The following is a 24,429-nucleotide window of genomic DNA, read 5'->3' as shown; positions in this document are numbered from 1 at the left end:
AATAGGCGTGTGATGGAAGTCTGTACTGAAATGGTTACGCTTCCCCTTTTCCTGTTTGTTACTTTTGGGTCTCCTCCGCGTCCCCTTGTACATACGCAGTTACAATGTACGGATTTATCTCTCAGGGCTTTACTTTCTTCTTCTCTTATTGTATTATTCAATCTGTATTCAATCTGGATAGGTATTGCTGACGGCCTCTTGCTCACTGCTGCGTCCCTGGACCATAAAAACCCTAAGCCGAGATTCCCAGGATCTGAATTACACGGCAATCTCCTTGGGCCATCTCCCCAAGGTAAATTGCGAGTTGCACATGTTGGTCAACTCCCAACTCTCCGCCCCCAATATCGCCGGCGTGTTCTCATCCTCTGCATCCCCCGCCGCACCAGCCACAAACATGGCTGCCATGAAGTGGTCATCGGTAGCATGAGCATCCCGGAATCGAGGATGTTTCATGAGCCTCGTCATCGCACGCCGTAGCTGCACCCCAGACGTCTTCGTGATGACATCCTCCACCGCCTGGCGAAACTCCATCGCCCAATCCTCCGGCGCGGTCTCCATGGCGAAGTTATCCCGGAAGCGCATCATCGGCGCCCACCGATTCCGGTAGAGGTTGTGCACCGCTCCTCCCGTCCCGATGATCAGGTAGTTCTCACGTCGTAGCTGGCGCAGCGTCGCCCCCATCTTCATATGGAAATGAGGGTCGAAGCGGGCGTTGGCGGACACGAGAGTCGTCGGTGGACATCCGGCCGGGAACATGCGAATGAGAATTAGAAAGACGTCGTGGATCCAGTCGAACGTGTCATTCCCGCTCACGTTGAATCCTTCCTGCGTCAGCATTTCGATGCAGCGCTTGGTCGTTTCCAGATCTGGGTTCAGCTTGTAGTTCTGGTATTTGTCGGGATGGACATAGGCCACTGGACTCTTTTCGGGATTGGGGTTTGTTGCTAGCTCGATCTTGTCCCCCAGACAGTCCCAGTGTGCCCCCTGTTGGGTGTTAGCTCTGCTGGGTATATGTGCTTGATGACTGACCATGATGACTACGCCTTTGATTTGACGCTCCAGGGCTTCATCGCCGCATTTCTTCCAGTAGTCTGCGCTTTCGGAGTCTTCTCCTAACATCATGGTCGAGCCATGGGAGAAGAAGTGGACGGGTGTGAGGCCTGTGTTGTTAGCACGCGTTTGTTATCAAGGACTCCCACATACCCATTGTGAATCTTTGGTCAACTTGACAGGATCTCTCCGGGACCAACGCCGTACAAATACTCCGATTCCTCTTGAACTGCCTGCTCGGGCGATGTCCCCCACATCCCGACTCTGTCTCTGCCAAATCCCTCATCTTCGACCGAATCAGACCCTTTTCGACCAATTGCAGTCAGCCACTTCTGCCCTTTGACGCCTGGGGTAAATGAGGGCCATATCCAGGAATCCTGCCGCTGCTTCCATGGCTGCAGACAAATCTGGGGAATGCAGAACGAACAGCGGAGGAACGCGGGGCCCCTGACACCTCTCAAACCACCGAATTCTCGCCCTTCTGATTGGTCGAACTGGAATCCCCCAACACTTCCGTGGCGTCGATCTGCCACTTCCCCCGGATTTCCTACTTTCCCTTCTTTCTTCTCTTCTCTTCTCTCTTTTCTTTCTTGCCTCCCTTCTCATTCCCCCGAGTACGATATAGTTGCAGTCTGATCATGTTCACGGACTCATCGCCAAAGTCGGAACAGCTGAACAGTGCGAACTCTCTGCCGAAGAAAGAGAACGGCTATTTTCAATGCGGCTTCTGTAAACGTCACTATAATCGAGCGGATCATCTAATCCGCCATGTTCGCTCGCATACCCGAGAAAAGCCATACGTCTGCGATATATGCGACAAAGGCTTTGCGCGGCCGTGAGCCCCCCTGTCGGAGGGTCTGGCATGGAGCTAATGAGTTCGTAGCGATCTGTTAAAACGCCATGTGACCGGCCATGCCAATGACCGAGACCGGAAACGAAAACGAAGCTCATCAGTGATCAAGCAGAGTAGAGTCTCACAGGCATGCAGATCCTGCGCCACGTCAAAGCTCAAATGCGACGATGACAAGCCCTGTCGGAGGTGTCGCGAGCGCAACCAGCCCTGTGACTGGCAGGATGCCTCTCAGGATTCATCGCCAGAGCCGGCACCGCAGCGCAATATCTTCGATACGCCTGCGCAAAGCAATTCGCATATGGACTTGACGACTTCGCCGGCAGTGACATTCTCACCAATGCCAACGCCGCTGGAGGATTTCTCAGCGGCGACTATTTTGATGACCCCCAGGCCGTCTCTGTCAAACAACATGATTTCTCCTGAAGTTGCCCACGGGAGCGACGAACTGGTCCTGGAAGCGGTAGTATCACCCAATGACCACGAAAGTGGCATATTTAGTATCGACGGCACATTTTTTCCAAACTTCATCCCCGACTCCTTGATTCCTTCTCTTGCCCGATATAATGATCCGGATCCATCGCAAGTGGCATCCGAATATGTCCATTATGGCGCGTTGGACAACCTTCACTTTGACTTTACCCTAACCGATGGCGACTTCGGCCTGATTGACTTGTACAACTCTCGGAGTCTTTTGCCAAACTTCTACACCCAGAACTATGAAATTTATGATACCGACAGTGGCATCGGAATCGGTGCAGAGGCCTACCACCGCTCATCACTCTCCGCGTGGAAACCTGCGCCTGAAGATCATGCCTTTAATGACCACGAAAACTTGTCTGTTCCCCAAGTAATCAACAGCCCCGAAACAGGCGTTCTGTCAGAAAGGGCTTGCTTATGTGAGCGGTTGACATCTAGTAGTCGCGATCTGATTCTGAGCCTGGTTTTGGAAGTTAGTCGAGAGGCCAGCCTGAGTCGGATCGTGAAGTCGTTTCCAAGCACAGACTTGCTGGATGGACTGATTCAGCAATATTTCGAGCTGCAGAAACATACCGTTCAGACTTTTATTCACATGCCAACTTTTCAAACGAACGCCGAAGATCCCGGTGTTCTTGCTGGCCTGGCTGCTGCTGGTGCCGTTTTATCACCTGTTCCTACTATCAGGAAACTCGGTTATGCGTTGAACGAGATGGTGCGGCTACATCTGCCAGGAAAGGTAACGTTACTTCCATTCACATAGAGGATAATGATGTTGACACTTCTAGTACGAACGAGATAATACATTCACCCGTGATCTACGGACCTCGCAAATCTATGCCATAACTATCGATATTGGTATCTGGAGTGGGAACCGCCGAAAGACGGAAATCGCAGAGAGCTTCGCACAGCCGCTCATTACAATGCTTCGTCGCGGTTTACGATTTCGTCGCTCAGTTTACACTAATATTGTGCCTCTTGCAGAGGATGCGGGACCTGTTCTCGAGGAGAAGTGGCATGCATGGGTTGAACAAGAATCATACAAGAGGTACCTCTAGTTCCACATCTTTTTCTGTCATTCTGTCACATACTAACTTTCTTGATCAGACTTGTTTACCATCTCTTCATGCATGACTCCCAGACAGCAATGTCTTTGAATGTCAATCCAATAATATCATATGCCGACATGGAGCTTCCTCTGCCCGCGTCCCGTCAACTATGGGAGGCCAAATCTGCCACCGAGTGGAAAGATCTCTTTGGCGGAATGACTCCAGAACGTCTACCATCCCTAGCCGATCTTCTCCGTGACATGTCCCAACTCACAATCTTCCAAGATCGCGTCGACACCCAATTTGCAGCATCGATCTTGATCCACGGTCTAGCCGCGCTAATCAATGAGTACCATCGACTAAAATTCATTTCAACCAATACCTCCAAGCACTGGCATGCCCTCGTGACAAACTCCCGCCAACAAGAACTGGACCAGGCTCTCCAGCATTTCCGAATGGTCTGCTCTGAACTGCGCATCCAATGTCGACCTGAGACCATGCTCGTCTGCGAAGTTGTCTCTATGCTCTTGCACATGTCCCTCGAAGAACTCCAGCTCTTCGCCGGAAAGGAAGATAAACAAGAGGCTCGCCGCGTGTACCATTCCGCTCTGGAGTGGATTGCCAGTTCGGATTCCCGCCGAGCGGTCTGGCATGCCGGCCAGGTCATCCGCGCTGCGAGAAGCATGCCTCCTGGCTCCGTCACAGGCTTCTTGGCTATCGGCGTTTACTACGCGGGTCTTGCGTTTTGGTCTTATAGTGTTGTGTCCAAGGCGAACACTGCCCGAATCACGGGGACTCCTCATTCCCCGCCTGAACTCACGGCCGGCCCTACGGTCCTTCTGGATGGCCATGATATACCCGATGTCTCCAAGTTTGTTACCCTAGCCTGCGGCTCCCCTGCCTTACAGGGTCCCCGGGGAGCGGTCTATTTGGTTGATCCGGGGTCTACAATGGATGTTTTGCAAGCGATCCTTCGCATGGAGAACTCTGACAGAACGCCTCCATTGGTCCAGATGTTGGCTCAATTAATGGGGGATTTGGGTCACTGTGTAAGAGGTGGTTGATGTCTCTGTTCTAATTTGTATTACCGATATTCTATGTTCTATTGATACCCAGTTACGAATCTAATCACCCATCTCTGTGGAGTGGGATGTGTCATACATAACAACTAGAATCGAGCACGCTAACAAGTGACCTCTATGACTGTACTGCAACTATGCCCAAAGCTATACCTCGGATACTTGTCCACATCCCGACTCGGCTTCCCCACAATTTTCCCAACTTTGCGGGGAGGTCGAAACCCGCGCCGAGGCTCAAAATCACAATTTACTGCGTGAGTAGAGCCCTTAGCTTAATACAAGCCCAGAAAGGAAGAATAGTGTGTGACCCTGGGTCGATCGGATTACTAGCGCTGTGCCTATTCTATCCCTATATGACCAGTAGAATGTTGAATAGGCTATCAGTTATTTACTAATTTGATTCCCCTCTCAATATCTCTGGTCAGTGGATTGTCTGAAATCCCATTTCGCATGACATATTCCAAGAAGGATAAATAATGCTGGATCTTGTATTGCTTCAATAGATATTTGTCTTGAAGGGAGACATCAGACGTAGTTGTCCTCCCTGAACATAATTATGAAATTATGCCGTGATCGTGGAAACACCTTGAATACTCAAAACAATCTACTCAATGCATAATCAATCATTTGTCCGGCTCTACTCTATCCAGCTCATTTCAAGGCCATCGACCCAACTCCCGAACTTTTGAAGCTTTGACTCAATGCTGTGCTTGATAACCCTAATCACGTGACATTTCATTCCAAGCCGATTCCATGGTTGGAACCAAGCTATGCCCGAACTGGAACCGAGTGCTTCGTTTAAGAATTAAAGAAAGATTCTACAAGCAGAAAATCTGATTCAATTCATCCTGTAACCTACTTGGCCATGACATGTATACTTCTACAGTTCGGACATCTGGCCGATATACCAGGGCTACCATAGTCAAACCCTAGTCGGAGACATCTCCGATGACAGTCTGGCGCGTCCAATCAAAAGTGCGATGCAGGGCGTGTAGGGCGTGCTGTGGGGCATCGGTGGAGCGTTCTCCACGAAGAAGCCGATATCTTTATAGGCCAGGGGAAATTATCATCAAGTAAAAGAGAAGTCAATTGGTGCTACAGTTCCATGTGGGCTATAGATCCAGTCACCCGGCTTCTGCAGCCCGAGAACCGGTGATGAAAATTCGTCGCTGAATGTAGAGGAAATGCTGTTTAAAGTCTGGCCGGGGTCTTTTCTTGACAAGAAGACTACTGTGTCATAAATTAGCTTTGCATTGCATTATTTGCAAAATGGGTTTGAAGGCCGTGGAGGATTATCGAGATCCTCTTACTCTGTCGCCGGTGCGTGAAATTATAGTGTTCCAGTCTTCTGAGTGACGCCCACTATAACCTGGCTCAACTCGAGACCTTGTCTCTTCTTTGCATTCTAATATTTAAGTCAGATTCGAAAAGTACACATCGTGCTCGCGGGCATTTTGTTCATTTTCAACAGTGCTTTTGGTTCTTCTCTTCCCTCGGGTGCCCACGATGCAATCGCAGACTATTTCCACATCGCCCATGATGATACCAAGCTCGTCCTTTTGAACTCGCTGTATCTCGTGGGTTTTGCCATTGGTCCACTCATCTTTGGACCGCTGAGCGAGCATGTCGGCCGCAGGCCCGTTCTCATCGGCACCTTTAGCGGTTATATCATCTTCACCATGGCTTGCGCGTTATCGCCTAACTTTCCGGCCTTGCTTGTTTTACGTCTTCTCTGTGGCTTGAATGCTGCTTCTCCAAACGCCGTGCTGGGAGGTTTGTATGCTGATATCTTGGATAATCCTCAAACTCGTGGCATTGCCATGGCGCTTTTCATGGTCGTCACTGGCTTTGGGCCTCAGCTTGCGCCGCTTGTCTCCGGGTTTATTTCTACCGTTTCGTGGCGCTGGACCTTTTGGGTTGGTCTTGCGGCTGCTGGTGTCGGATATCCGTTTATTCTCTTCATCCCGGAGACGTATGTGCCGGTGTTGAAAAGGCAACATGCGCGGCGATTGGCCAAGGCCGGGAAATATGAGTTGAAGGCTGGTGATGTTGTTCCGCCTCAAGGTCCTGGTCATCGTGGAGATGATGTTCTGTCTATTTTCATGAGGCCGTTTGTAATGACAGCCAAGGAGCCGGTTCTTCTCTTTGCTTCGCTCTTTATGGGTTTCACATATGCGATGTTTTACCTGTACTTCCAGGCTTATCCGCTTATATTCCAAAGTAAGATCTATTTTGACGGGCGTGTTAATCTTGGAAGATCTACTGACATTCGATAGATCTCTATGGATTATCGCCGGGAGTCGCAGGGCTCGCATTTTTACCCAGTATGTCAGTCAGTTCGCGCTCTGTTATGGAGACTAACATTAGCAACAGTTAGCGTGGGCGCTTTGGTCGCTTTCGCACTCTTCTTGCTATATGGCTCGTATCACTCCAAGGCCGTGAAAGAAGGCAAGCCTTGGGCCACACTTGAGGAGTATCGTCGTCTGCCGCTTGCTGCATTGGGGGCACCATTGTAAGTCAACCTGGAAAGCCCTGGGCATATCTCCAACTATTCAGCAGAAATAACTGACCTCCTAGACTCCCAATTGCCCTCTTCTGGTTAGGATGGTCTTCTAAATTGTCCATCCACCCCATCGTTCCCATGATGTCTGGTCTCTTCTTCGGCATCGGGTATATCCTGATCTTCATGGCTATGATCAACTACCTCACTGATGCGTACAAGCAGTACTCGGCATCTGCGCAGGCTGCTGCAAGTACGCTGCGATCGTGCCTTGCGGTTTGTCTGCCGTTGGCCACGAATCCGATGTATGGAACGTTGGGGATCAACTGGGCGAGCTCACTTTTGGCTTTTATTGCCATTCTCCTTGCGGTGATTCCATTCGTGTTTATCAAGTATGGACAGTGGATTCGAAGCCGAAGTCCATTCTCTCAACAGGTGATGAAGGGCGCGTTAACTGAGAGAGCGGCAGACACAATAGTGTAAAAGTTTTGCGCTTGGTTTATGATGACACTGGGCGTTTTCTTTTTGTTTTCTTCGCACTCATACTGGTGTCATTGGCGCTCATTGGTAAGAGCTAGTCAAAAGAACGGAGTCATAGTCCTTGCATATAAACCATAGACTCCCCAATATAAATTAATTGTCCACCAAATCTGCTCGGGATCTAAGAGGCTGTTCGAATAATAATCTAGAAGTGTGCATCTAAGAGAAGGAAAACAAAGTGTCTTTGCCCAATGAAACCCACGCCCGCTCAAGATTAGCGCTTGGAGAAAACCCCTGCTATCTCGCTATGAGTTGCCATCATATATTCTGCACCGTAGAATGAAGTCATATAAGTCCTACCTGGTTGCAGGAAGCAAACAATCTTTTCCATCCTATTCTCTTATACCCCTCTGACCATTCATTCAATTGTATCTAGATTATATCTCCTATGGCGATGATTATTTCCCAACCCGCCCCCAGCGTGGTCAAGATCACGCTGAACCGACCGCAACACCTAAACGCACTCAATGTCCAGCTTCTCAGAGACTTGACTTGTGCGCTGCACACTCACGCCGATGCACATGTCATCATCCTAGAAGGCGCCGGAGATCGGGCATTCTGCGCTGGCGAGGACCTCAAGGAAACCCTGGCCCCCCAAACGGGATCTGCAGAGGAACTTCGCATCGCGTTCGGTCTGTTACAAGATATCACGCGGCTGACGGCTTCGTCGTCCGCTATCGTCGTAGCTGCTGTCCAGGGTTATGCGGTGGGTGGCGGAGCAGAGATTGCCCTGGCTGCTGACTTCGTCGTTGGCGGCCCTAATGCGAAGTTCAGATTCCCTGAGGTGACGCTGGGCCATGCTGTGACGGGCGGTATTTCCCTGCGACTCTCTCATATGGTGGGTATGCTGAAAGCTAAGGAGCTTCTCATCCGCGGTACAACTATAGATGCCCCGGAGGCGCTGCGCATCGGTCTACTGACTGAGATTGCGGAAGATCCCAAAGCTCGCGCTCACCATCTGGCGTTGGAACTTGCCCAGCTACCGAAAGCTGCATCGTCTAGTCTGAAGATGTCCCTGGAGCGGGGGGTCTTCCCAAATATGGAGTCTGCTCTACATGACGAGGTGAATGCCGCCAGTTATTGTTTCTCGCGAATGGAGGCGGCCAACGCGTTCAAGAATTTCGCCCATAGGAAACAAACACCCCCCCAAATCCGTGATATCAATACTGCATTGAGAACTGCCGTTCAGAACTATCCTAACAGAGTGTTCATCCGATGTCAGGGCCAGGATGTCACCTTCCAAGACTTTGATCGCAGCGTGGCTGCACTCGCCAGCGGATTGCGCGCAGCAGGAGCCCAAGCAGGCAACCGAGTGCTGGTCATGATGAAGAACAGTATTGAGATGGTTCACACCTGGATGGCCACGAACCGGATAGGCGCCGTTTGGGTCCCGGTAAACACCGACTGGCGGTCATTGACGTTGAAGAATGCCATCGCTGCAGCAGATGCAACACTGGCCATCGTGGACAACCAATTTGTTGACCTGGTTGAAGCGACAAGCGCCTTAAATAGTGGAAATATCTGGACTCATGGTAGCGGCAATGCCCGAGATCTGTCCAAGCTCTATCTCAGCGAAATGGTCCTGGAGTCCTTCGCCGCGACGCCGGCCACAACATCGGCGTTCTTGTATACCAGCGGGACAACGGGCAAGTCCAAGCCTTGTATGCTCTCTCACGAGTACTTCATCATCCAGGCTACGCTTCTGATAGAAAGCTGCAAGCTGCGAGCAGACGATGTGCTCTACTGTCCCTTCCCATTGTTCCACGCAGATGCAACGGCACTTACCGTCATTCCAGCCATTCTCCTTGGTGCCACCGCCGCCCTGTCTCCCAAATTCACGGCCAGCCGATTCTGGGATGAGATTCGTGAGACCAAGGCAACGGTGTACGATTTCATGGGCGCCACTCTGGCCTTGATCTACAAGCAGCCGCCGAGCCCGCGCGATCGGGAGCATCGCGTTCGCCTCGCTTGGGGTGTTCCCATCCCGGCATTTGCGGATGATTACCAGCAGCGGTTTGGCCATCCCCTTCGTACCTTGTACGGTAGTGTAGAGGCTAGCATTCCGATCGTGCAGCAGGGTTCCCTCGTTCCTGGTTCCTGTGGCGTATTGCGTCCAGGGTATCAACTCCGCATCGCGGGCGCGGAAGACGAGCCCCTGCCGTTTGACACCCCTGGTCAGTTGTTGCTGCGCAGTGATAACCCGAACGCCTTTTTCCAAGGATATTTCAATGACCCTGCCAATACGGTCAGGACGTTTGCCAATATGTGGTTGCACACAGGCGACATCGCCAAGATGGATAAACACGGCAATGTCTACTTTGTTGGTCGTATCAAGGATATCATCCGAAGACGAGGCGAGAACATCAATGCCTTGGAGGTGGAGGAGGAGTTTCTGCTGCATCCTGAGGTTGTCATCGCTGCCGCGTTTGCGATTCCTAGCGAACTAGGAGCTGGAACGGAGGATGACCTCAAGGTTGTGGTTAAGTTGCGCAATGGGAGCAAGACGGATGAAACGTCCCTGTGGCAATGGTCGCAGCAGCATATGGCGCGGAACCAGGTGCCCACGGTGATTCAGATTCTAGAAGAGCTGAAACAAACCCCGACTGGGAAGATTGAGAAAGGCTCGCTGACGCCGAACGGCGGAAAAAGATTTACAGCGCGTCTCGCTAGATTGTAGAGAATCTTTGTGTGAATATCGATAGCTTGACCAGGTATCACAGTAGCTCGACAGAATGAATCTTAAGTCTTGTCAAGTCGCAAATCAAGCCTTAAACCAGCAGGATATCCACCCCAAGTTCTCTCACCACATCTCTCCAGTCCACAGTGATGAGCCCCTTGTCTATCCCCCTTTCACAGTGCGCATGCTCTCTCCTCCGCCAAACCTCCTCGATGATCTGTTTAACAAGGAGCCGGTTTCCGAGCCCAAAGTGAATAGATTGCTGCAGCCACGCCTGCGCCAACGCCATGTCCTCCTCCGTGTAAGCTTCAACTGCAGCAATGAAAGCGGGCCACAGCGAGAAATTCCCGTTACTCTGGGCGCAAAAGGACGAAATGTTTCGGAATGTCAGCGAAACATAAGTTGCGACCCGCTTCGGTGGGGTATCCATCAGCGATCGGTACAGGTAGATGTATGTGGCGTAGATAAACGCATTGAGCTGATAGCGGGCCAGATCCTGGACATGAGGATCGGGCCGATCGGGGTCCGTGGAAGGGGCCGACTTGATCTCCGGTTGAAAGGGTAGGTCGTCCTGAGCCTGTGCCTGGAGATGCCCTAGACGGGCCAGAACTTCGGCCACGGCGCGGTCCGCGTTGAATGGGTCGCTGGCCGGTGGGCCCAATTGCATCTGCCGGCTGACGGTGGCGATGACTGAAATACATTCGAGTAGGGATCTCTGAGCCCCGATTGTGAACCCGAACTGTGGAGTGGATGAGATAGAGGCAGCAAATTTCAATTCGGTATTGGTGTTAACTGGCAAAATTGAGAGAGCAGTGCTAGGGAATATGTCATCCGTTACATGTGTATGCGAGAGAGCAGGTGTCAGTGTCAAAGGGGAGTAGTTGTCGTCTGTTGAAGTAGTGCTGCCGATAATCTTCACAATCAGCAAGCTCTGGACAGAGAAGCATGTGAATCGGGACTGGTTCCACAATTCGCTGCTGTTAGTGTTGAGAAGAAAGGCCCACGCCCCCTGCAGGTGGTGTTTCCACTTTCTAGATTGACCGCTGTACACCTACAGGCCTAGGTTTAGTCTCTTTCTCGTCAAGTGTGGCCGAGATAGGGTTCTTACCTCTGCCATCATCAGCGTCATGATCGCCGCCAGGATTGCCCCGGGGCCCTTGTCCGCCGACGTTTGGATCCCGTCATTGACGTGTTGAATGGACGCGTTATAATGCTTTGCTGCCAAGCGCATCATTTTGGCCGCGTTGCCACCGAGATGTGCCAGATTGAAAGCGGCATGAGCTAGGAGAGCATGAAACAGGGCACGTTCCCCGGGCTCCGAGTATTCCAGGGACACCGATGGATAGAAGAGCTTCCAGGGGTTCCAGGGGTGCTCAAAGGGCATCATGACCGACGCCACATAATTGACATAGTGATGAAAGAGGAGCTTATCGTCGCTGTCGGCGTACCTCGCTGGAGTAGTACCGTTCGCCAAGACCAGATTGATTGTTGACGCTAAAGAGGTGGGAGGCAGCACTGGGAATACGAGAAACGGGCTACGATCGATCACAGGCGATAGAATTTCGTTCCCTTCCACTTCATCACATTGTGCGATCAAGAGATCTACCACTTCGGAGTCCAGAGGAGCGTGATTGTCCCATGTCCGCTCTGTTTCGAGGTGAGATGAGGCTTGCGCAGGGCCGAAAAAGTCACATACCACAGTGCATATATCGCCGGCCGGTAGATCGATAGGATTTGTTCTTTCCAGTGAGCCAGACAAGGCGTGTACTGGATCCATCACACTGCAGGCCTAATCGTTGACAGGCCGAACACGGCGAGCCTTCGTCGCATTTTACCTTGCGTTCTCGACAGGACCAACACCCCTGCACGATTAGTCTCGGGCTCCGATGGGACTTGAGGCGCTTACTGTAAACTCTCTCCGGTGTCGCGGGGCGATGGTCATCGTCAAGGACATCTCATGGCGGGGAGATGAGAGATGATCGTGTCCACTTGGCGCTTAGCGGCATTTTAGGTAATCTTCGATGTTGCAGACAAGCTGTTGATGGGAAGATCATGGTGAAGTTGACTATAAAACACTGCAAATCCAGTCGTTTATTTTTGTTTCCATTAATTACAGGACTCGGTCTTCAACAGACAAATGCTACACCCTCCTCGTGTGCAGATATATCGATGCATCCCATTATTTTTCACAGACAAACAACACTGACACAAACAAGCAAAACATGACCAGGCCGGAGGAAAGAAATGAATTTTGGGTTGGAAGGAAATTGAAGCAGAGGCCGGGCTACGCCAACTCCACCTGCATAGGAAGGGAGCCGTGGGAGTTCAACGAATCATAGGGGTGTGAGATATGTCCCTCAACCACTGGCTTCCGCGTGAAGAAGATGAGCATGTCGCGGGTGGCAGGGAGTTCAGGGTCGACCGCGTGAAGGGGAGACAGGCTATGCTTCCTCTCGTGATCGACAAAGAGCAATGTGTCCAAGAAATCTCGGTGCTGATGACTGCCCAGCGTATACTCCGGGTTGACTTTGTTCCAACGCAAGGCGTTCGGGGCACGCATGTCATGCACAAAAGTCACTGCACTGTCGTCGGTCATGTTCTCGCTGCCCAGGAACGTCGTCATGGTAAAGTCGACTCCATCACTGTGCACCCCCTCCAGCGCGGGCTCGCCTACAAGATCCTGGTTGGTTACGGTCCGCAGGTTGAAGAGCGTACACACGAAGTTTTCCGTGTTGTAGTTCAGCTTTGGGCGTTGTTTGATGGGGACGCCCCGGAAGATCAGGGCCTTGAAGACGAACAGAGCATGCAAGGTCGAGTTGCCCTGGAGATCTTCGTCGACCTCTTGGAACTCTCTGATTTGGCCGGAGTCGTGGCGCACGAAATCTTCCTCGACGGATAAGGCGAAGGGCTGGAATTCGAGACGACGGACTTGCGACTGCTCGAAGTCGAAGCAGAAGCGCCCATTCTTGCTTTTCCGGAATGGAAGAGTCGGGTCGTCGCGTAAAGTGTTACTCACCGTCTTCATCTTCTCCAGATCGTGGTCGGTGGCGCCAAGCAGCTTGAGAATGGGAATCAGGCGTGTCCCTTTCACGAAGATGAGACGGTTTTTGATAAACTGTTCCCGGAGCTGAATGAGATCTGCAATTACTGCGCGAGTCTCTGCGTTGATGGTTTCAATGGCCATTTTGAATTGAATTCAGCGGCCTAGAAGACAAAGAGCGGAAAATAGCACGATAATAGACCTGCTTGCCGATGAATCTGTAGAAAATATCCCTGCGACTTCAGCACCGTCCAGCCTATTTAAATCTATTCTCCGATCTTTGACTAAAAGACCAAAGCAAATACTATACAGCATAAACGGCCCTGAGTAGAGCAAAACACAGTCAGCCCTAGCAAGTCACTTATGCAAGCTACAGCGTTAGACCGGCGCGATCAATGGTTCAGTTTCAGGAAACTGTCCGTTGAATTAGACTTTCTTCATGGGAGACAAAGTGGTATTTCAAAAGTACTCCAACAAGCATGAATGACAAAAGAGATACGGGTCTAGGACGCGTGGTCGGCTCTACAGGAGTCTATCAATTCATAGAGACATGGCGTGCGCAAGTAAAGCTGCATCGTTCGGCCCACGCCGATGCTAGAAGAACAGAGTCCAGATCGCCGAGATTACCAACTGGGTCCTGACAAATGACGATGACTTTTACTTGTAATTACCGATTTGGGTACGGTAAAGGTTCACTTCATACAGGTTGATGGTTGCAGCATATTGTAGACATACGTGTTGGTACCTTTAGCAGTGGAAGACCAGTCAGGGGTTAGATCTAGATATGGCATGAGCCTCAGATTAAGCGTGGTTTCCTTGCATTGCCAATAGCGTAACATCGAATTGTTCTTGCGTATCAAACAATTGACTATCACGTTGCAATGCATTGTTGCAACATCTCAGGCTGCAGACATATCTAACCAACGTTAATATCTAAATAATGTTTAACTAATATCAGGTTTAAGTAATGAAAAGCCCTTATCTTCCAACAATCCTAGTCTTCTGCAGTGGCCCACTTGCCTAGTAAATCCCTTGGCTGTTTTTTTAATTCGTTTTCCACTGCAGAAACCATAGCCACTGTTACTAGTGGGCTGTAAAGATTTCTCTGAGAGCCGAGCGAAACTCAAAACGTGAATACTAAAAGATTCCCCACGGCCAGACTGTCCAGCAGTGGTACGCTCAAGCCATGAAATACGCACTAGCGCGCGGGCTGGCCCAGCCGCGCCGCCCGTCATCGGCTCGATCCCACGGGTGCTAATGGTCGCATCGCAGTGGTGAAACAAGAAATACAGGTCTGTCACAGCCGTATTGGGACTAAGCGGTGCTTAGTGGCCCCGACTTGTGAGTCCTCTGCAGGAAGTCAGATTCCTCACCTTCGGACACACTGCCCAACCCCGAAATTTCCATGATCGCGCTATTTGCTGACTGTCTGAGACTCTGAGATGATCTTCATTATCACGAGAAAAGATTCCGCCAATCGGGGAGATCTTTCCGAAGATTGAAGCCTCGCGAGAATTGAGGCGTCCCCTTTTCGCTAAACAGATTCTGGTAGTCTGTCCGAATGCGGGATCGGCATGGCGTATGGACCTAGTATCAATTTGAATCTGTTGGCGAAATTTAACCGCTAGGAGGCTGTTCTCTATCGGGTTCGTTTTGAAACATTCCGGTCGGTTTGATAGGGTCGTGGGCTTGAGTGAAGGTGCCGCTAACGCTATGGATACCTCGCTTTGGATGGATTGATGGAATGATGGAATTTGCCAGATTGGAAGCGGAGGGTGGTATTCCGTTTCTGTTTGGTTTCGTCTCCTGACTCCCTTTCCGGCTCGTGGTTCGGGGTTCGGAGTATGCCGCTTCAAATCCAGCTTATCGCACCTTATACTATCATTCTATTTGGACGGTGGGGTTGCTTTGAGTGGGGAGTAGGAATGGCTTTGTGGGTACATTGTGGCAATGAGGCTAGATGGAAGCTGCCAGGAGGAGAATAATGTAAACCGACGATCCTGAACGAAGGCGGATATATGATTCCTAATCGCAAGCGAGAGAGAAGTCGCTGTGGTGTGGTTGTGTATATTGGTTCCTTTCACGGACGCTAAGAGCATGCCTTAATGGTCGAAGAATCTTCTTCCATCAAGCTAAAATATGGCCAATATCATTGCTCAGTCGATAGCCGAACGTGAGATACTCGGTATCGATTCGACGGTCTGCGAGACAGTCCCCGGCGTGTCGAATTGTTGAGCTAGTGGGACGTGTCCGAGAAGCTGAAGATGAAATCGTTCTTTTCTTCCCATTAGTTCCACCAAACCATAAAACACTCATGCATGCTGAACTTGTTGCCGGAACTTGCTCCTCGACCGAATAAGATCCCCGTAGCGGATAAACACAAACGGGATCAAAGTCATGACAAGACTCAAAAATCCCAGCAGACTACAGCCCCATGCTATACCCAGTGGGCGAAACATGGGGGCCGCTGCCAAAGGTAAAACTGCGCCGAAGACACTTCGACAACAGCTAGCGGCTGCCATCGCACTGGCAGCGTACTCGTGATAAGCATCAATCATGTAATTGATCAGCGCCACGAAGATGAGGAAGAATCCCATTCCAAACGGTATCCCTGCAAGCATGGGAACAATCCAGTGAATGTTCATAGATGAAGTCCAGCCCAGCCAGAATAGGGCCACGACGTAGAGGGGCCCCCTAGGCATGCGAGAGGAAGGCGCTGGTATTCTTCCATGTTGGACCACGGGGCGTTTCGCGCTTTTGCGCGCTGGAGAAAGGATTCATATGCTAGAAATATGGCCATTCCAATACAGGCTCCCACAGCAACTACAGTTGATCAGCACACCGAGTTAGCTCTAGACTTTTCTTTCTCACGGCTTTGGTACATACTCGGAAGAAACGCCAGTCCAGCAATACCATCGCTCATCCCGTATATTCCTTGGAAGATCAAGGGATACGCCTCGAAGTACATAACTGTCTCAAATCAGATCATCAATCTGACTCTTAGGAATGGAGTACTCACAGAAGATTGCGCTTGCAAAGGACAAATAGAGACAAGTGAAAGTGATGATAGGCTCATAAAATATCATGTACAGCGGCCGGGTAAGAGTTTTGACTAGAATGCCCTCCCCGCGCTTTCGGGGCTGGCGAGAGAGGGCAGGCTGGAATGTTTCGGGGAGGAAAAGCACCGGGACCAAGGTGACACCAGCAAGGATGAGTGACAGCCAGAAAACCCACCTCCACGCCACCGGTGCAATAAAACCCGCAATGAGCGGTGCAAATTGGGGACCAGCAGTCGTGATCCCCATTGACAGCGCCATGGTTCGTCCCCGGGCAAGAGGGGAGCCATACAGATCGGCGAAGAGTCCGCCGGTGACGGCAATTGGACTCGATGCGCAGATGCCACAGAGAGCGCGGAAAATAATGAAGGCCGGCCAGTTGGGCGCAACGGCACATGCGAGAGTGAAGATAGTAAACAGGATGAATGTTCCTACCATCACTGGTCGTCGACCGTACAGCTCGCTCATGGGCCCAAAGGCGAGAGGTCCCGTCACATACCCGATCAGGTAGACTGATGTGGGTAGTACCTGTTGAGTCTCACTTTGGACATTCAAGGCTTTTGAAATGAAGCGAATCCCACCGCTTGGGATGGTAGAATCGAAGACGCTGTTGAACAGCGTGAGGAGGCCAATGAAAACCACGAACATTTTTTTCCGCTATAAAATCCATTAGAACCATTTTCTAATACATTGTGATGGCTCTGAACTTGCCTTTCGCCATGTCTTGGGATCCAACGGATCAGCCTTATTCTCTTTTTGCACCTCTGCATCCCATATCGTTTGGCTACAAGAGATCTTTGTAGTGAAGCTGCTTTCTGTCGGAAATGCCATTCTCTCGCAAACTGGGGGGAATGAAAAGAAGACAATTCTCTTTCCTTTTGATTCTTGTCTAGATGCGATGTGGGTCTCGAGAAAGAGCAAGGCATAGCGAGATAAGCCTGCAACTGCTTAGTTCCGAGTCCTTTTGAAGCTCTGAGCCAATCGGAAGGTAGTTGTGTGTGGCGCTAAAGGCTCGGCCCTCTGATCTTAGCTTGTTGTTAGCTCTTCTCATTATGCGGTATTTCCCGCCTAGTCCAGGATCCCCTGCATTAAGCAGTAACACAGCGGTTTCCGAGTTTATGTGTTTTTCATTCTGCCTGTCCATTTTTAATCATATCATTGCATATCAAGCACAATCTCATGAGCTGTTGGTTGCCGCGTGACAGAGCCTCTCCATTCAGCTGGAGCTTTCCCTTCGAGAAGAAAGTCTTCCACAATGCTAGAAAATCCATGTTGGACTAGTAAGCTCCCGGTCGCGCCGTGTAAAGCAACTCATTTTTGATTCATAGCGATTTTACCATCAGGCAGAAGATACCGCCAGATCTCCTCTATCAAACAGTCCTCTCACGAGTCAGATTGAATATTCCATTCTACTTGATCGTAGATCACTCGTCCGACCCCATCGCTAACTTAATTTGTCACTTAGTTTAGTTAACGTAACTGACCTTTGGGAACTAAATGATGTTATGTAATCTCAGCAATTCCCCAAGGGTCTTCCAAGGTACCAAATAGACCAACTAATGTGATCATGTGAACCATATCTCCAGTTTTATCAAGTCCAAAGAAAGCCATGGAGACAATTAGAGGCAGGAGTCTGGATACCCAGCCCTAAAAGGACTTGGGAATTCAGACAGTACTGTGAGTCGTTTCCCGAGCAGATCCACGAATAAATAGTCTCCCTACAGACAAACACCCTTAAGTAAGATCCGAGAATGTACAAGTTACACCTTTTTAAAATAGAGGCAGGGTCAGGGGTGAGGAACGTAGTCTTTGTTCATTGATCTCCCCCTGTAGCGGAGATCCGACGGGCCAAGAGCGCCTCACACATCTCACCTTTATCTGTTGCCATGAGTCCGCTGCCGCGCTGGATCTCTGTTAGCTTATCTTACCCAACCTGACATCGTCCGGAAACTGGCCCTTTCAGAATTTGAGACTACGGGTTCACCGTTCGAATAGGATGGGGTTGAACATTTGTGTTAGCGATGATCATTTCAACATTCGAGTCGATAGTGACTGTCGAGCCTTCGACTTTACACTGCTTTTTGAGGATGCAATTTTCAATATTTTGCCCTCAGTCGCGCTCTTACTGTGGCTCATTCCTCGACTGGAGATCCTGCGACGGTCCCCCGTGAAGTCCAACTCCCTCAAATTCGCAATCTACAAATCGGTATTACTTTTTGTGCTTTCGGTGCTATGGATAATCTTTATGGTGTACCAAATGCAAACCCCGGCGCTACGTACTAAGATCTCCACTCCAGCAACAGCAATCAACATAGCCACAAGCTTCGCTGCAATCGTGCTATCCTTTCTCGAGGATCAACGAACAGTCCAACCGTCTAACACGCTCATCATCTATTTTTCGGCCGTATCTATTCTCTACCTACCTCATCTACGCACGTTATGGCTTATTCCATCCGCTATTGTTCCTCGAGGACTATTCACGGCCATCTATATAATAGTCATCATCACCGCGGTACTAGAGTCTGCTCAGAAAGTCCACTTCATCCAGCCACTATATCGAAATGTTGCCATTGAAGAGCTTCACGGATTCTGGGGGCGAAACCTCTTCGCCTGGGTCCTTCCTCTGTTCCGCAACGCCTATAGATCCATTATCACCCTCGACGACCTTCCAGCCATAGACTCTACACTACTCGGACAATACGCAGAAGCCCGCTTAGTGCAGACCTGGTCTAAGACCAATGGGAAGTACAGGCTGATTAAAGCGACCTTCCGAGCCTACTATCGACTCCTTCTCTCCGCAATTGTCCCGCGGATTCTGCTCGCCGCATTCACCTTTTGCCAACCCTTCTTGCTTTCCGCCACCATCGAGTGGATGGATTCACCGACTACTGCGAAGAGCCAACGGTATGGACATGCCCTAGTCGGAGCATACGCGCTCGTCTACACAGGAATCGCTGTTTGCACGGCCATCTACTACCGCCAGGCCAGCCGTTTGGCAACTACCGTCCGGTCGGGTCTTGTTGCTTTGATTGATGAGCAAACTCTAGCACTGCGAAGTACAACAAACTCAAAAGCTGGAGACGCGGTCGCGCTCATGGGTACAGATACGGCACGTATCATATCGAGTGTGCGATCATTCCATGAGATATGGGCCTCTCTTCTCTCTGTGGTCATCGCGATCTGGCTGCTAGAGATTCAGGTGTATGTCGCCTGTGTGCTCCCGGCCGTTATTGCCATATTGTGCATACTGGCCACTACCCCGGTCTCTGCCAGATGCGCAGAGGCGCAGAAGAAGTGGGTGGAACATATCCAGGAACGTTTAGCGGTTACTACTACGATGCTTGGGGATATGAAAGCTGTCAAGATGATGGGACTCGAGGTCGTCTTATTTGATATCATTACTCGGTATCGCAAGGTCGAGCTCATTGCCTCTAAGCGCTTTCGAAAGCTTATTGTGGGAGTCGTCATGTTATGTAAGTTACCTTCCTCAGAAAAAGAAAGTATTGTAGACGGACACTAATTTTGTGGTAATCTGGCTTGATTAGCATCTATCTCGGTGGACCTTGCGCCATATGCTGTGTTTCTCTTGTATACAATTATAGCTGTGACCAGACACGATACACAGATTCTGACTACGCAGGCATTTACAACTCTGTCTCTTATCTCTATCTTGACATCTCCTCTGATGTTGTTCATTCAGTCGTTGCCAACAATGACACAGTCAATCGGCTGCTTCGATCGAATTCAAAATTATTGCCTGCGAGAAAGATCGTTTGAACTGATACCAACTCAGACAAAATCTGAATCACCAATCGGTGATACTATTGAGCTTTCCAAGGTTTCACCGGCCACGGCCCATGGAATATCGGTTCCATGCGACAAATTGGTGTCATTCCACAACACATCTATATCTTGGACAGCCGGAACGTCTGCCGTCCTCCACGACCTGACCTTTTCCATTCCAAAATGTAAGATCGTCATGGTCGTAGGGCCGGTCGGATGTGGGAAATCCGCCCTTCTGGATACAATCATGGGCCAGACTCAGATTGACCGTGGGACTATGTCCCTACGGCCAGAAAGAATAGCCTATTCTCCGCAGATCCCTTGGATTATGAACTGCTCTATCCAAAATAACATCACCGGGTGGACTGCATTAGATCAAGAATGGTATGATCTTACAATCTCGGCTTGTGGGCTCTTGGACGACATCAACAAATTCCCGCAAGGAAACATGCACATCGCTGGCAGTGGCGGAATAGCACTCAGTGGCGGACAAAAACAGCGAGTGGTAAGTAAATCCCTTAAGAATCTATCATTGTAGACTGTGTGCTAATGAAACTCAGGCTCTTGCGCGCGCCGTCTACTCTCGCCTCCCGAATGTCATTCTGGATGATACCTTCAGTGGACTAGATGCACAAAATACTCACATCGTTGCCGAGCGCCTGTTTGGGCGTAATGGTATCTTCCGACGGACAAGTGCAACCGTGATTCTTGCGACTCATACTCGTGGGTAATCACACAGTCCCTTTATATATGGTTGCTAATGTGAAAGCTTCAGGATCCCTGCTATCATATGCGGACGAAATAATTCTCCTCGAAAGTGGTCGAAAGGTCCTGCAATGCACATACCGGGAACTTATTGACCAGTTGCCCGAGTATGAGGACGTCGGCAATAACGGCACAGATGACAAAGTGAACGAACAGTCTAACAAAGCAACAGAGCCCTTGCTGCCTGTAAAGCTTACAAGTAGCGACGGAAGGGAACCAGAGTCCACTGAGCTGAAGAAAAACTTGGCAAGGCGAGATGGCAGCTGGTCCATCTACAGCTACTACGCGCGTAAAGCCGGGCTTCTGCAAGTCTCTCTCTTCGCTGCCTTCTTGCTAGGATACGCCTTCACCACCCAGTTCGCCTGTAAGTTTGCTCACAGACTTGTAATGAGTTGAGGCTAAACTAGCTACTTAGCAATTTGGTTGAAATGGTGGTCGGATGCAAATGAGGCGCATCCAAATACAAATGTGGGAAAATACCTCGGTGTTTATACGGTCATTTCTCTCTTGGCTATTATTTCTCTTGGAGCCGGATGCTGGTAAGATCTTTGCCATTCTCTCGCTATGTGAATATGCTGATTTAGACGTAGGTTGTTGATCGTCGAGATCGTCGGCAACACTTCGCTGGCTCTTCATTCGGACCTCTTGCAATCTGTTCTACGGTGCGTTGACAGAAATCAGCTACAGGAAACTTTTACTGATTAACCTTCAGTGCCCGCTTCAGTTTCTTCCAGAAGTCAGATAGCGGAAGCATCATGAACCGCTTTAGCGAAGATATGCAGCTCATCGATTTTCTCCTTCCGATAACAGCATTAAATTTCGTGGAAGGCAAGTTGCTGTCCCTCATGCATGTTCAAGGCCCCTTGACTAACATCAATCGTCCAGCTCTAAGCCTCGGTGTCGTCAGTATGGTCATACTCTGCGTGGTCGGCAAGTATATCACCATAGCACTTCCATTCGTGTTAATTGCGATCTGGGTCCTCCAACTAGGCTACCTTCGAACCTCCCGACAGGTTCGCCTCTTGGATATTGAAGCCAAGGCACTCTTATTCTCTCACTTCCAAGAGACTGTAAGCGGACTCACGGTGATTCAAAGCCTGCACTGGCAACCGCAGTTCCACCAGCAATGCATCGCCAAGCTAGATGTCACCCAAAAGCCATTTTATATGCTGTTTTGTACGCGGCAGGGGCTCAAACTGGCACTAGACCTGCTCGTCATGATTTTTGCAGTTGTCCTCGTTGCCATTTTTACCGGTCTCAAAGACCGTTTCAGCGCCGGTGAGATCGGAGTTGCGCTGAATCTGATCATATCCATCAGTCAGAACCTGAATACTGCCATTGAGTCATGGACAGAAATGGAGATCTCACTCGGGGCAGTGTCACGCGTTAAGGAGTTTACTGCAGCGACGCCTGCTGAACCATCAGACGGGATAGAGTCGGACTGGCTTACTCGCGCAGATATTCGCTTTGAGAATGTCAGCGCGGGATATAGGTATGTCGAGGGAGAGCAGGTCACGAATGATTCCCCCACCTCAATTGGATGAAGAACGCTGACTGGAATGTCCTGGCTCCGATAGTGCTCGTGATAGATCTATTCTCTCTGATCTTTCATTGCATATCCTCAGTGGTCATAAGATCGCCGTCTGCGGGCCTTCTGGCAGCGGCAAGACTTCCCTCATCATGAGCCTACTACGCATGCTAGAAATCACCCAGGGCCACATCACCATTGACAACGTAGACATTTCCACAATCAAGATTGCTGCGCTCCGTTCACAGATTACGGTCATCCCACAGAGCCCATTCTTTCTCCCCGGCACACTGTGTGATAACTTCGACCCCGAGGGCACCGTATCAAAAGAGCAGATCATCGCTGCAATCAAGAAAGTGGGACTCTGGGATTCAATCCTCGCAAAAGGCGGGCTGGATGCCAATCTCGGCGCACTAGACTGGTCATTTGGCGAAAAGCAACTGTTGGCACTGGCCCGGGCATTGACTACCCCGAGCCCGTTGCTCATCTTGGACGAAGCGACTAGTAGTGTCGACTGGGAAACCGAGAATCGGATGCTGGACATTATTGAGCAGGAGTGCGCGGCTCAAACGGTTATTGCTGTCGTGCATCGGTTACGGCATATTGAGCGCTTTGATAGTGTGGCGCTTCTACAGAACGGAGCTGTTGTCGAGTTCGATGCCCCGGCAGCATTGTTGGCGCGTGAGTCGGAGTTTCGGAAGCTTTATACGGCATCGAAGCAATGAGTAGTTTCCAGATTGAAGTTTCACTTATACTCACCAATCAAGAACGATACCCTTACAATACTCCAAGTCAGTACTGTTCTTACAAAACCATACCGGATCTCTCCATCCTGATTGGCTGGAGCTACGGAGTTAAGAATTAGGCTCAACTAGCGCGGTCAGCAGCCTGCAGCGCCACTGAACCCAAGAATTTCTGATCAGGCAACTCAGTTAATTGGCATTTCCATCGTCTTAGCATGATAATCCTGCATTGGTATTGGTTTAGATATAGCGGAATATCAACTTCTCGCCCCGACGCGCGCGCCAAGCATTCGTCGCGTTCATCAATTCAGGACACCCCCGAACTATCCACTGCCACTTCTTCAAAAACGGCTCTGTCACTTCCCAATTTCGAATGTCCCACGGTTCCCCCCACACCAGGAGTCCGGAGTCCATTGTCGACTCGCCCCAGAATCCCATGATGTCATGGCAGAGCTGTTCGTCGTCCCATTCATCGCCTGCTTCGATGAGATTGTCGCGCATTTTGGGGAGAGGGAAGAAATCTAGCCACGGGTGGTGAGGCATGGCTTTTTGGACCCGCGTGGGCTGAAGCATGGGTGGGAGATGGCTGTGATCGAAGGCTGTGGATTCTCTTTGGGGGGACCCTTGATTGAAGATGGAGATGGCGTCGTCTTCCATCCAATATGGTGACCAGCCGATCAATTCTAAATTCTGCGTGAAGGCTCGGAAGACATTGACTTTCGTCAGTGTCATGAGGTGGTCGGCTGTCGGATCGCCGCGTGCGTAGCTTTCAATGGCTGATTTTGCAAATTTCTCCAGTAGATCTTGTAGAGTCCCCGGGCTGCATGCTTTGAGTTTAGATGGAATGATGGCGTTCTGGGACTGGGGCGATGTTGATGATACCGATGATGCCGATGATGCCGATGCCGATGTAGGTGATGCCAATGATGTCGATGATACTGGCTTGGTCGATTTGACCAAGCTCTTAGGGTGGATGTCCTTATTTTGGAGCCGCTTACGCTTCCCTATCAGATCCAAGTTAGCGTCTGATGAATTACCTAAATGGACTGGGGCTTGCAGCTTACGGTAGGCCCGCTGGTTGATGCGGTTTTGCCGCCGTCGACGCTCAGCCGGGTCAGTCAGCCCTGACCAATTGTCATCCGCTTCATCGGACGAAATTGGATTGGCGATGTGAGTAGAGGAGTCGGTCATGTTAGCGCGGGTGTCGGGTGTCAGCAAGTTGAACAGAACGGGCTTTATGAACGAAGTCCAGGTGGATGGCGGTTTTAATTACGACGGAGTTAAGCACAGTG

General features: G+C 50.3%; 9 protein-coding genes across 9 annotated transcripts; 4 read left to right on the top strand and 5 right to left on the bottom strand.

Annotated features, from left to right (window-relative positions):
* Nucleotides 1-258: 258 nt before the first annotated feature.
* N7511_007105 (DODA-type extradiol aromatic ring-opening family dioxygenase) lies at nucleotides 259-1,207 on the bottom strand (the record flags this gene model as incomplete). The annotated part of the gene is made up of 3 exons (XM_057129482.1): nucleotides 259-984; nucleotides 1,030-1,160; nucleotides 1,204-1,207. The coding sequence occupies 3 exons, from the start codon at nucleotides 1,205-1,207 to the stop codon at nucleotides 259-261; spliced, it is 861 nt and encodes a 286-aa protein (XP_056982550.1).
* Nucleotides 1,208-1,688: 481 nt separating this feature from the next.
* N7511_007104 (putative C6 and C2H2 transcription factor RegA-like) lies at nucleotides 1,689-4,490 on the top strand (the record flags this gene model as incomplete). Its single annotated transcript, XM_057129481.1, has 4 exons — nucleotides 1,689-1,885; nucleotides 1,934-3,116; nucleotides 3,166-3,425; nucleotides 3,485-4,490. The coding sequence occupies 4 exons, from the start codon at nucleotides 1,689-1,691 to the stop codon at nucleotides 4,488-4,490; spliced, it is 2,646 nt and encodes an 881-aa protein (XP_056982549.1).
* A 1,284-nt stretch (nucleotides 4,491-5,774) lies between these two features.
* N7511_007103 (uncharacterized protein) lies at nucleotides 5,775-7,488 on the top strand (the record flags this gene model as incomplete). Its single annotated transcript, XM_057129480.1, has 5 exons — nucleotides 5,775-5,825; nucleotides 5,927-6,725; nucleotides 6,782-6,829; nucleotides 6,879-7,017; nucleotides 7,083-7,488. 5 exons carry the CDS (start codon nucleotides 5,775-5,777, stop codon nucleotides 7,486-7,488), a joined length of 1,443 nt encoding a protein of 480 aa, XP_056982548.1.
* A 445-nt stretch (nucleotides 7,489-7,933) lies between these two features.
* Nucleotides 7,934-10,222, top strand: N7511_007102 (uncharacterized protein; the record flags this gene model as incomplete). Its single annotated transcript, XM_057129479.1, has 1 exon — nucleotides 7,934-10,222. One exon carries the CDS (start codon nucleotides 7,934-7,936, stop codon nucleotides 10,220-10,222), a length of 2,289 nt encoding a protein of 762 aa, XP_056982547.1.
* A 91-nt stretch (nucleotides 10,223-10,313) lies between these two features.
* Nucleotides 10,314-11,999, bottom strand: N7511_007101 (fungal specific transcription factor domain-containing protein; the record flags this gene model as incomplete). Its single annotated transcript, XM_057129478.1, has 2 exons — nucleotides 10,314-11,273; nucleotides 11,331-11,999. The coding sequence occupies 2 exons, from the start codon at nucleotides 11,997-11,999 to the stop codon at nucleotides 10,314-10,316; spliced, it is 1,629 nt and encodes a 542-aa protein (XP_056982546.1).
* Nucleotides 12,000-12,506: 507 nt separating this feature from the next.
* Nucleotides 12,507-13,406, bottom strand: N7511_007100 (2OG-Fe dioxygenase family protein; the record flags this gene model as incomplete). Its single annotated transcript, XM_057129477.1, has 1 exon — nucleotides 12,507-13,406. The coding sequence occupies one exon, from the start codon at nucleotides 13,404-13,406 to the stop codon at nucleotides 12,507-12,509; it is 900 nt and encodes a 299-aa protein (XP_056982545.1).
* A 2,168-nt stretch (nucleotides 13,407-15,574) lies between these two features.
* Nucleotides 15,575-16,966, bottom strand: N7511_007099 (uncharacterized protein; the record flags this gene model as incomplete). Its single annotated transcript, XM_057129476.1, has 3 exons — nucleotides 15,575-16,026; nucleotides 16,149-16,232; nucleotides 16,282-16,966. 3 exons carry the CDS (start codon nucleotides 16,964-16,966, stop codon nucleotides 15,575-15,577), a joined length of 1,221 nt encoding a protein of 406 aa, XP_056982544.1.
* A 1,348-nt stretch (nucleotides 16,967-18,314) lies between these two features.
* On the top strand, nucleotides 18,315-23,119 carry N7511_007098 (ABC transporter integral membrane type 1; the record flags this gene model as incomplete). The annotated part of the gene is made up of 8 exons (XM_057129475.1): nucleotides 18,315-19,791; nucleotides 19,864-20,606; nucleotides 20,662-20,824; nucleotides 20,877-21,230; nucleotides 21,282-21,405; nucleotides 21,457-21,528; nucleotides 21,579-22,358; nucleotides 22,444-23,119. The coding sequence occupies 8 exons, from the start codon at nucleotides 18,315-18,317 to the stop codon at nucleotides 23,117-23,119; spliced, it is 4,389 nt and encodes a 1,462-aa protein (XP_056982543.1).
* A 258-nt stretch (nucleotides 23,120-23,377) lies between these two features.
* Nucleotides 23,378-24,328, bottom strand: N7511_007097 (DUF3425 domain-containing protein; the record flags this gene model as incomplete). The annotated part of the gene is made up of 2 exons (XM_057129474.1): nucleotides 23,378-24,141; nucleotides 24,202-24,328. 2 exons carry the CDS (start codon nucleotides 24,326-24,328, stop codon nucleotides 23,378-23,380), a joined length of 891 nt encoding a protein of 296 aa, XP_056982542.1.
* Nucleotides 24,329-24,429: the final 101 nt, after the last annotated feature.

Source organism: Penicillium nucicola (genome assembly GCF_028828085.1).
Source record: "Penicillium nucicola strain IBT 29836 chromosome Unknown utg000007l, whole genome shotgun sequence".
Taxonomy (NCBI): Eukaryota; Fungi; Ascomycota; class Eurotiomycetes; order Eurotiales; family Aspergillaceae; genus Penicillium; species Penicillium nucicola.
Note: the sequence above shows the minus strand (reverse complement) of the source record. Positions and strands in the feature narration are given on the sequence as shown.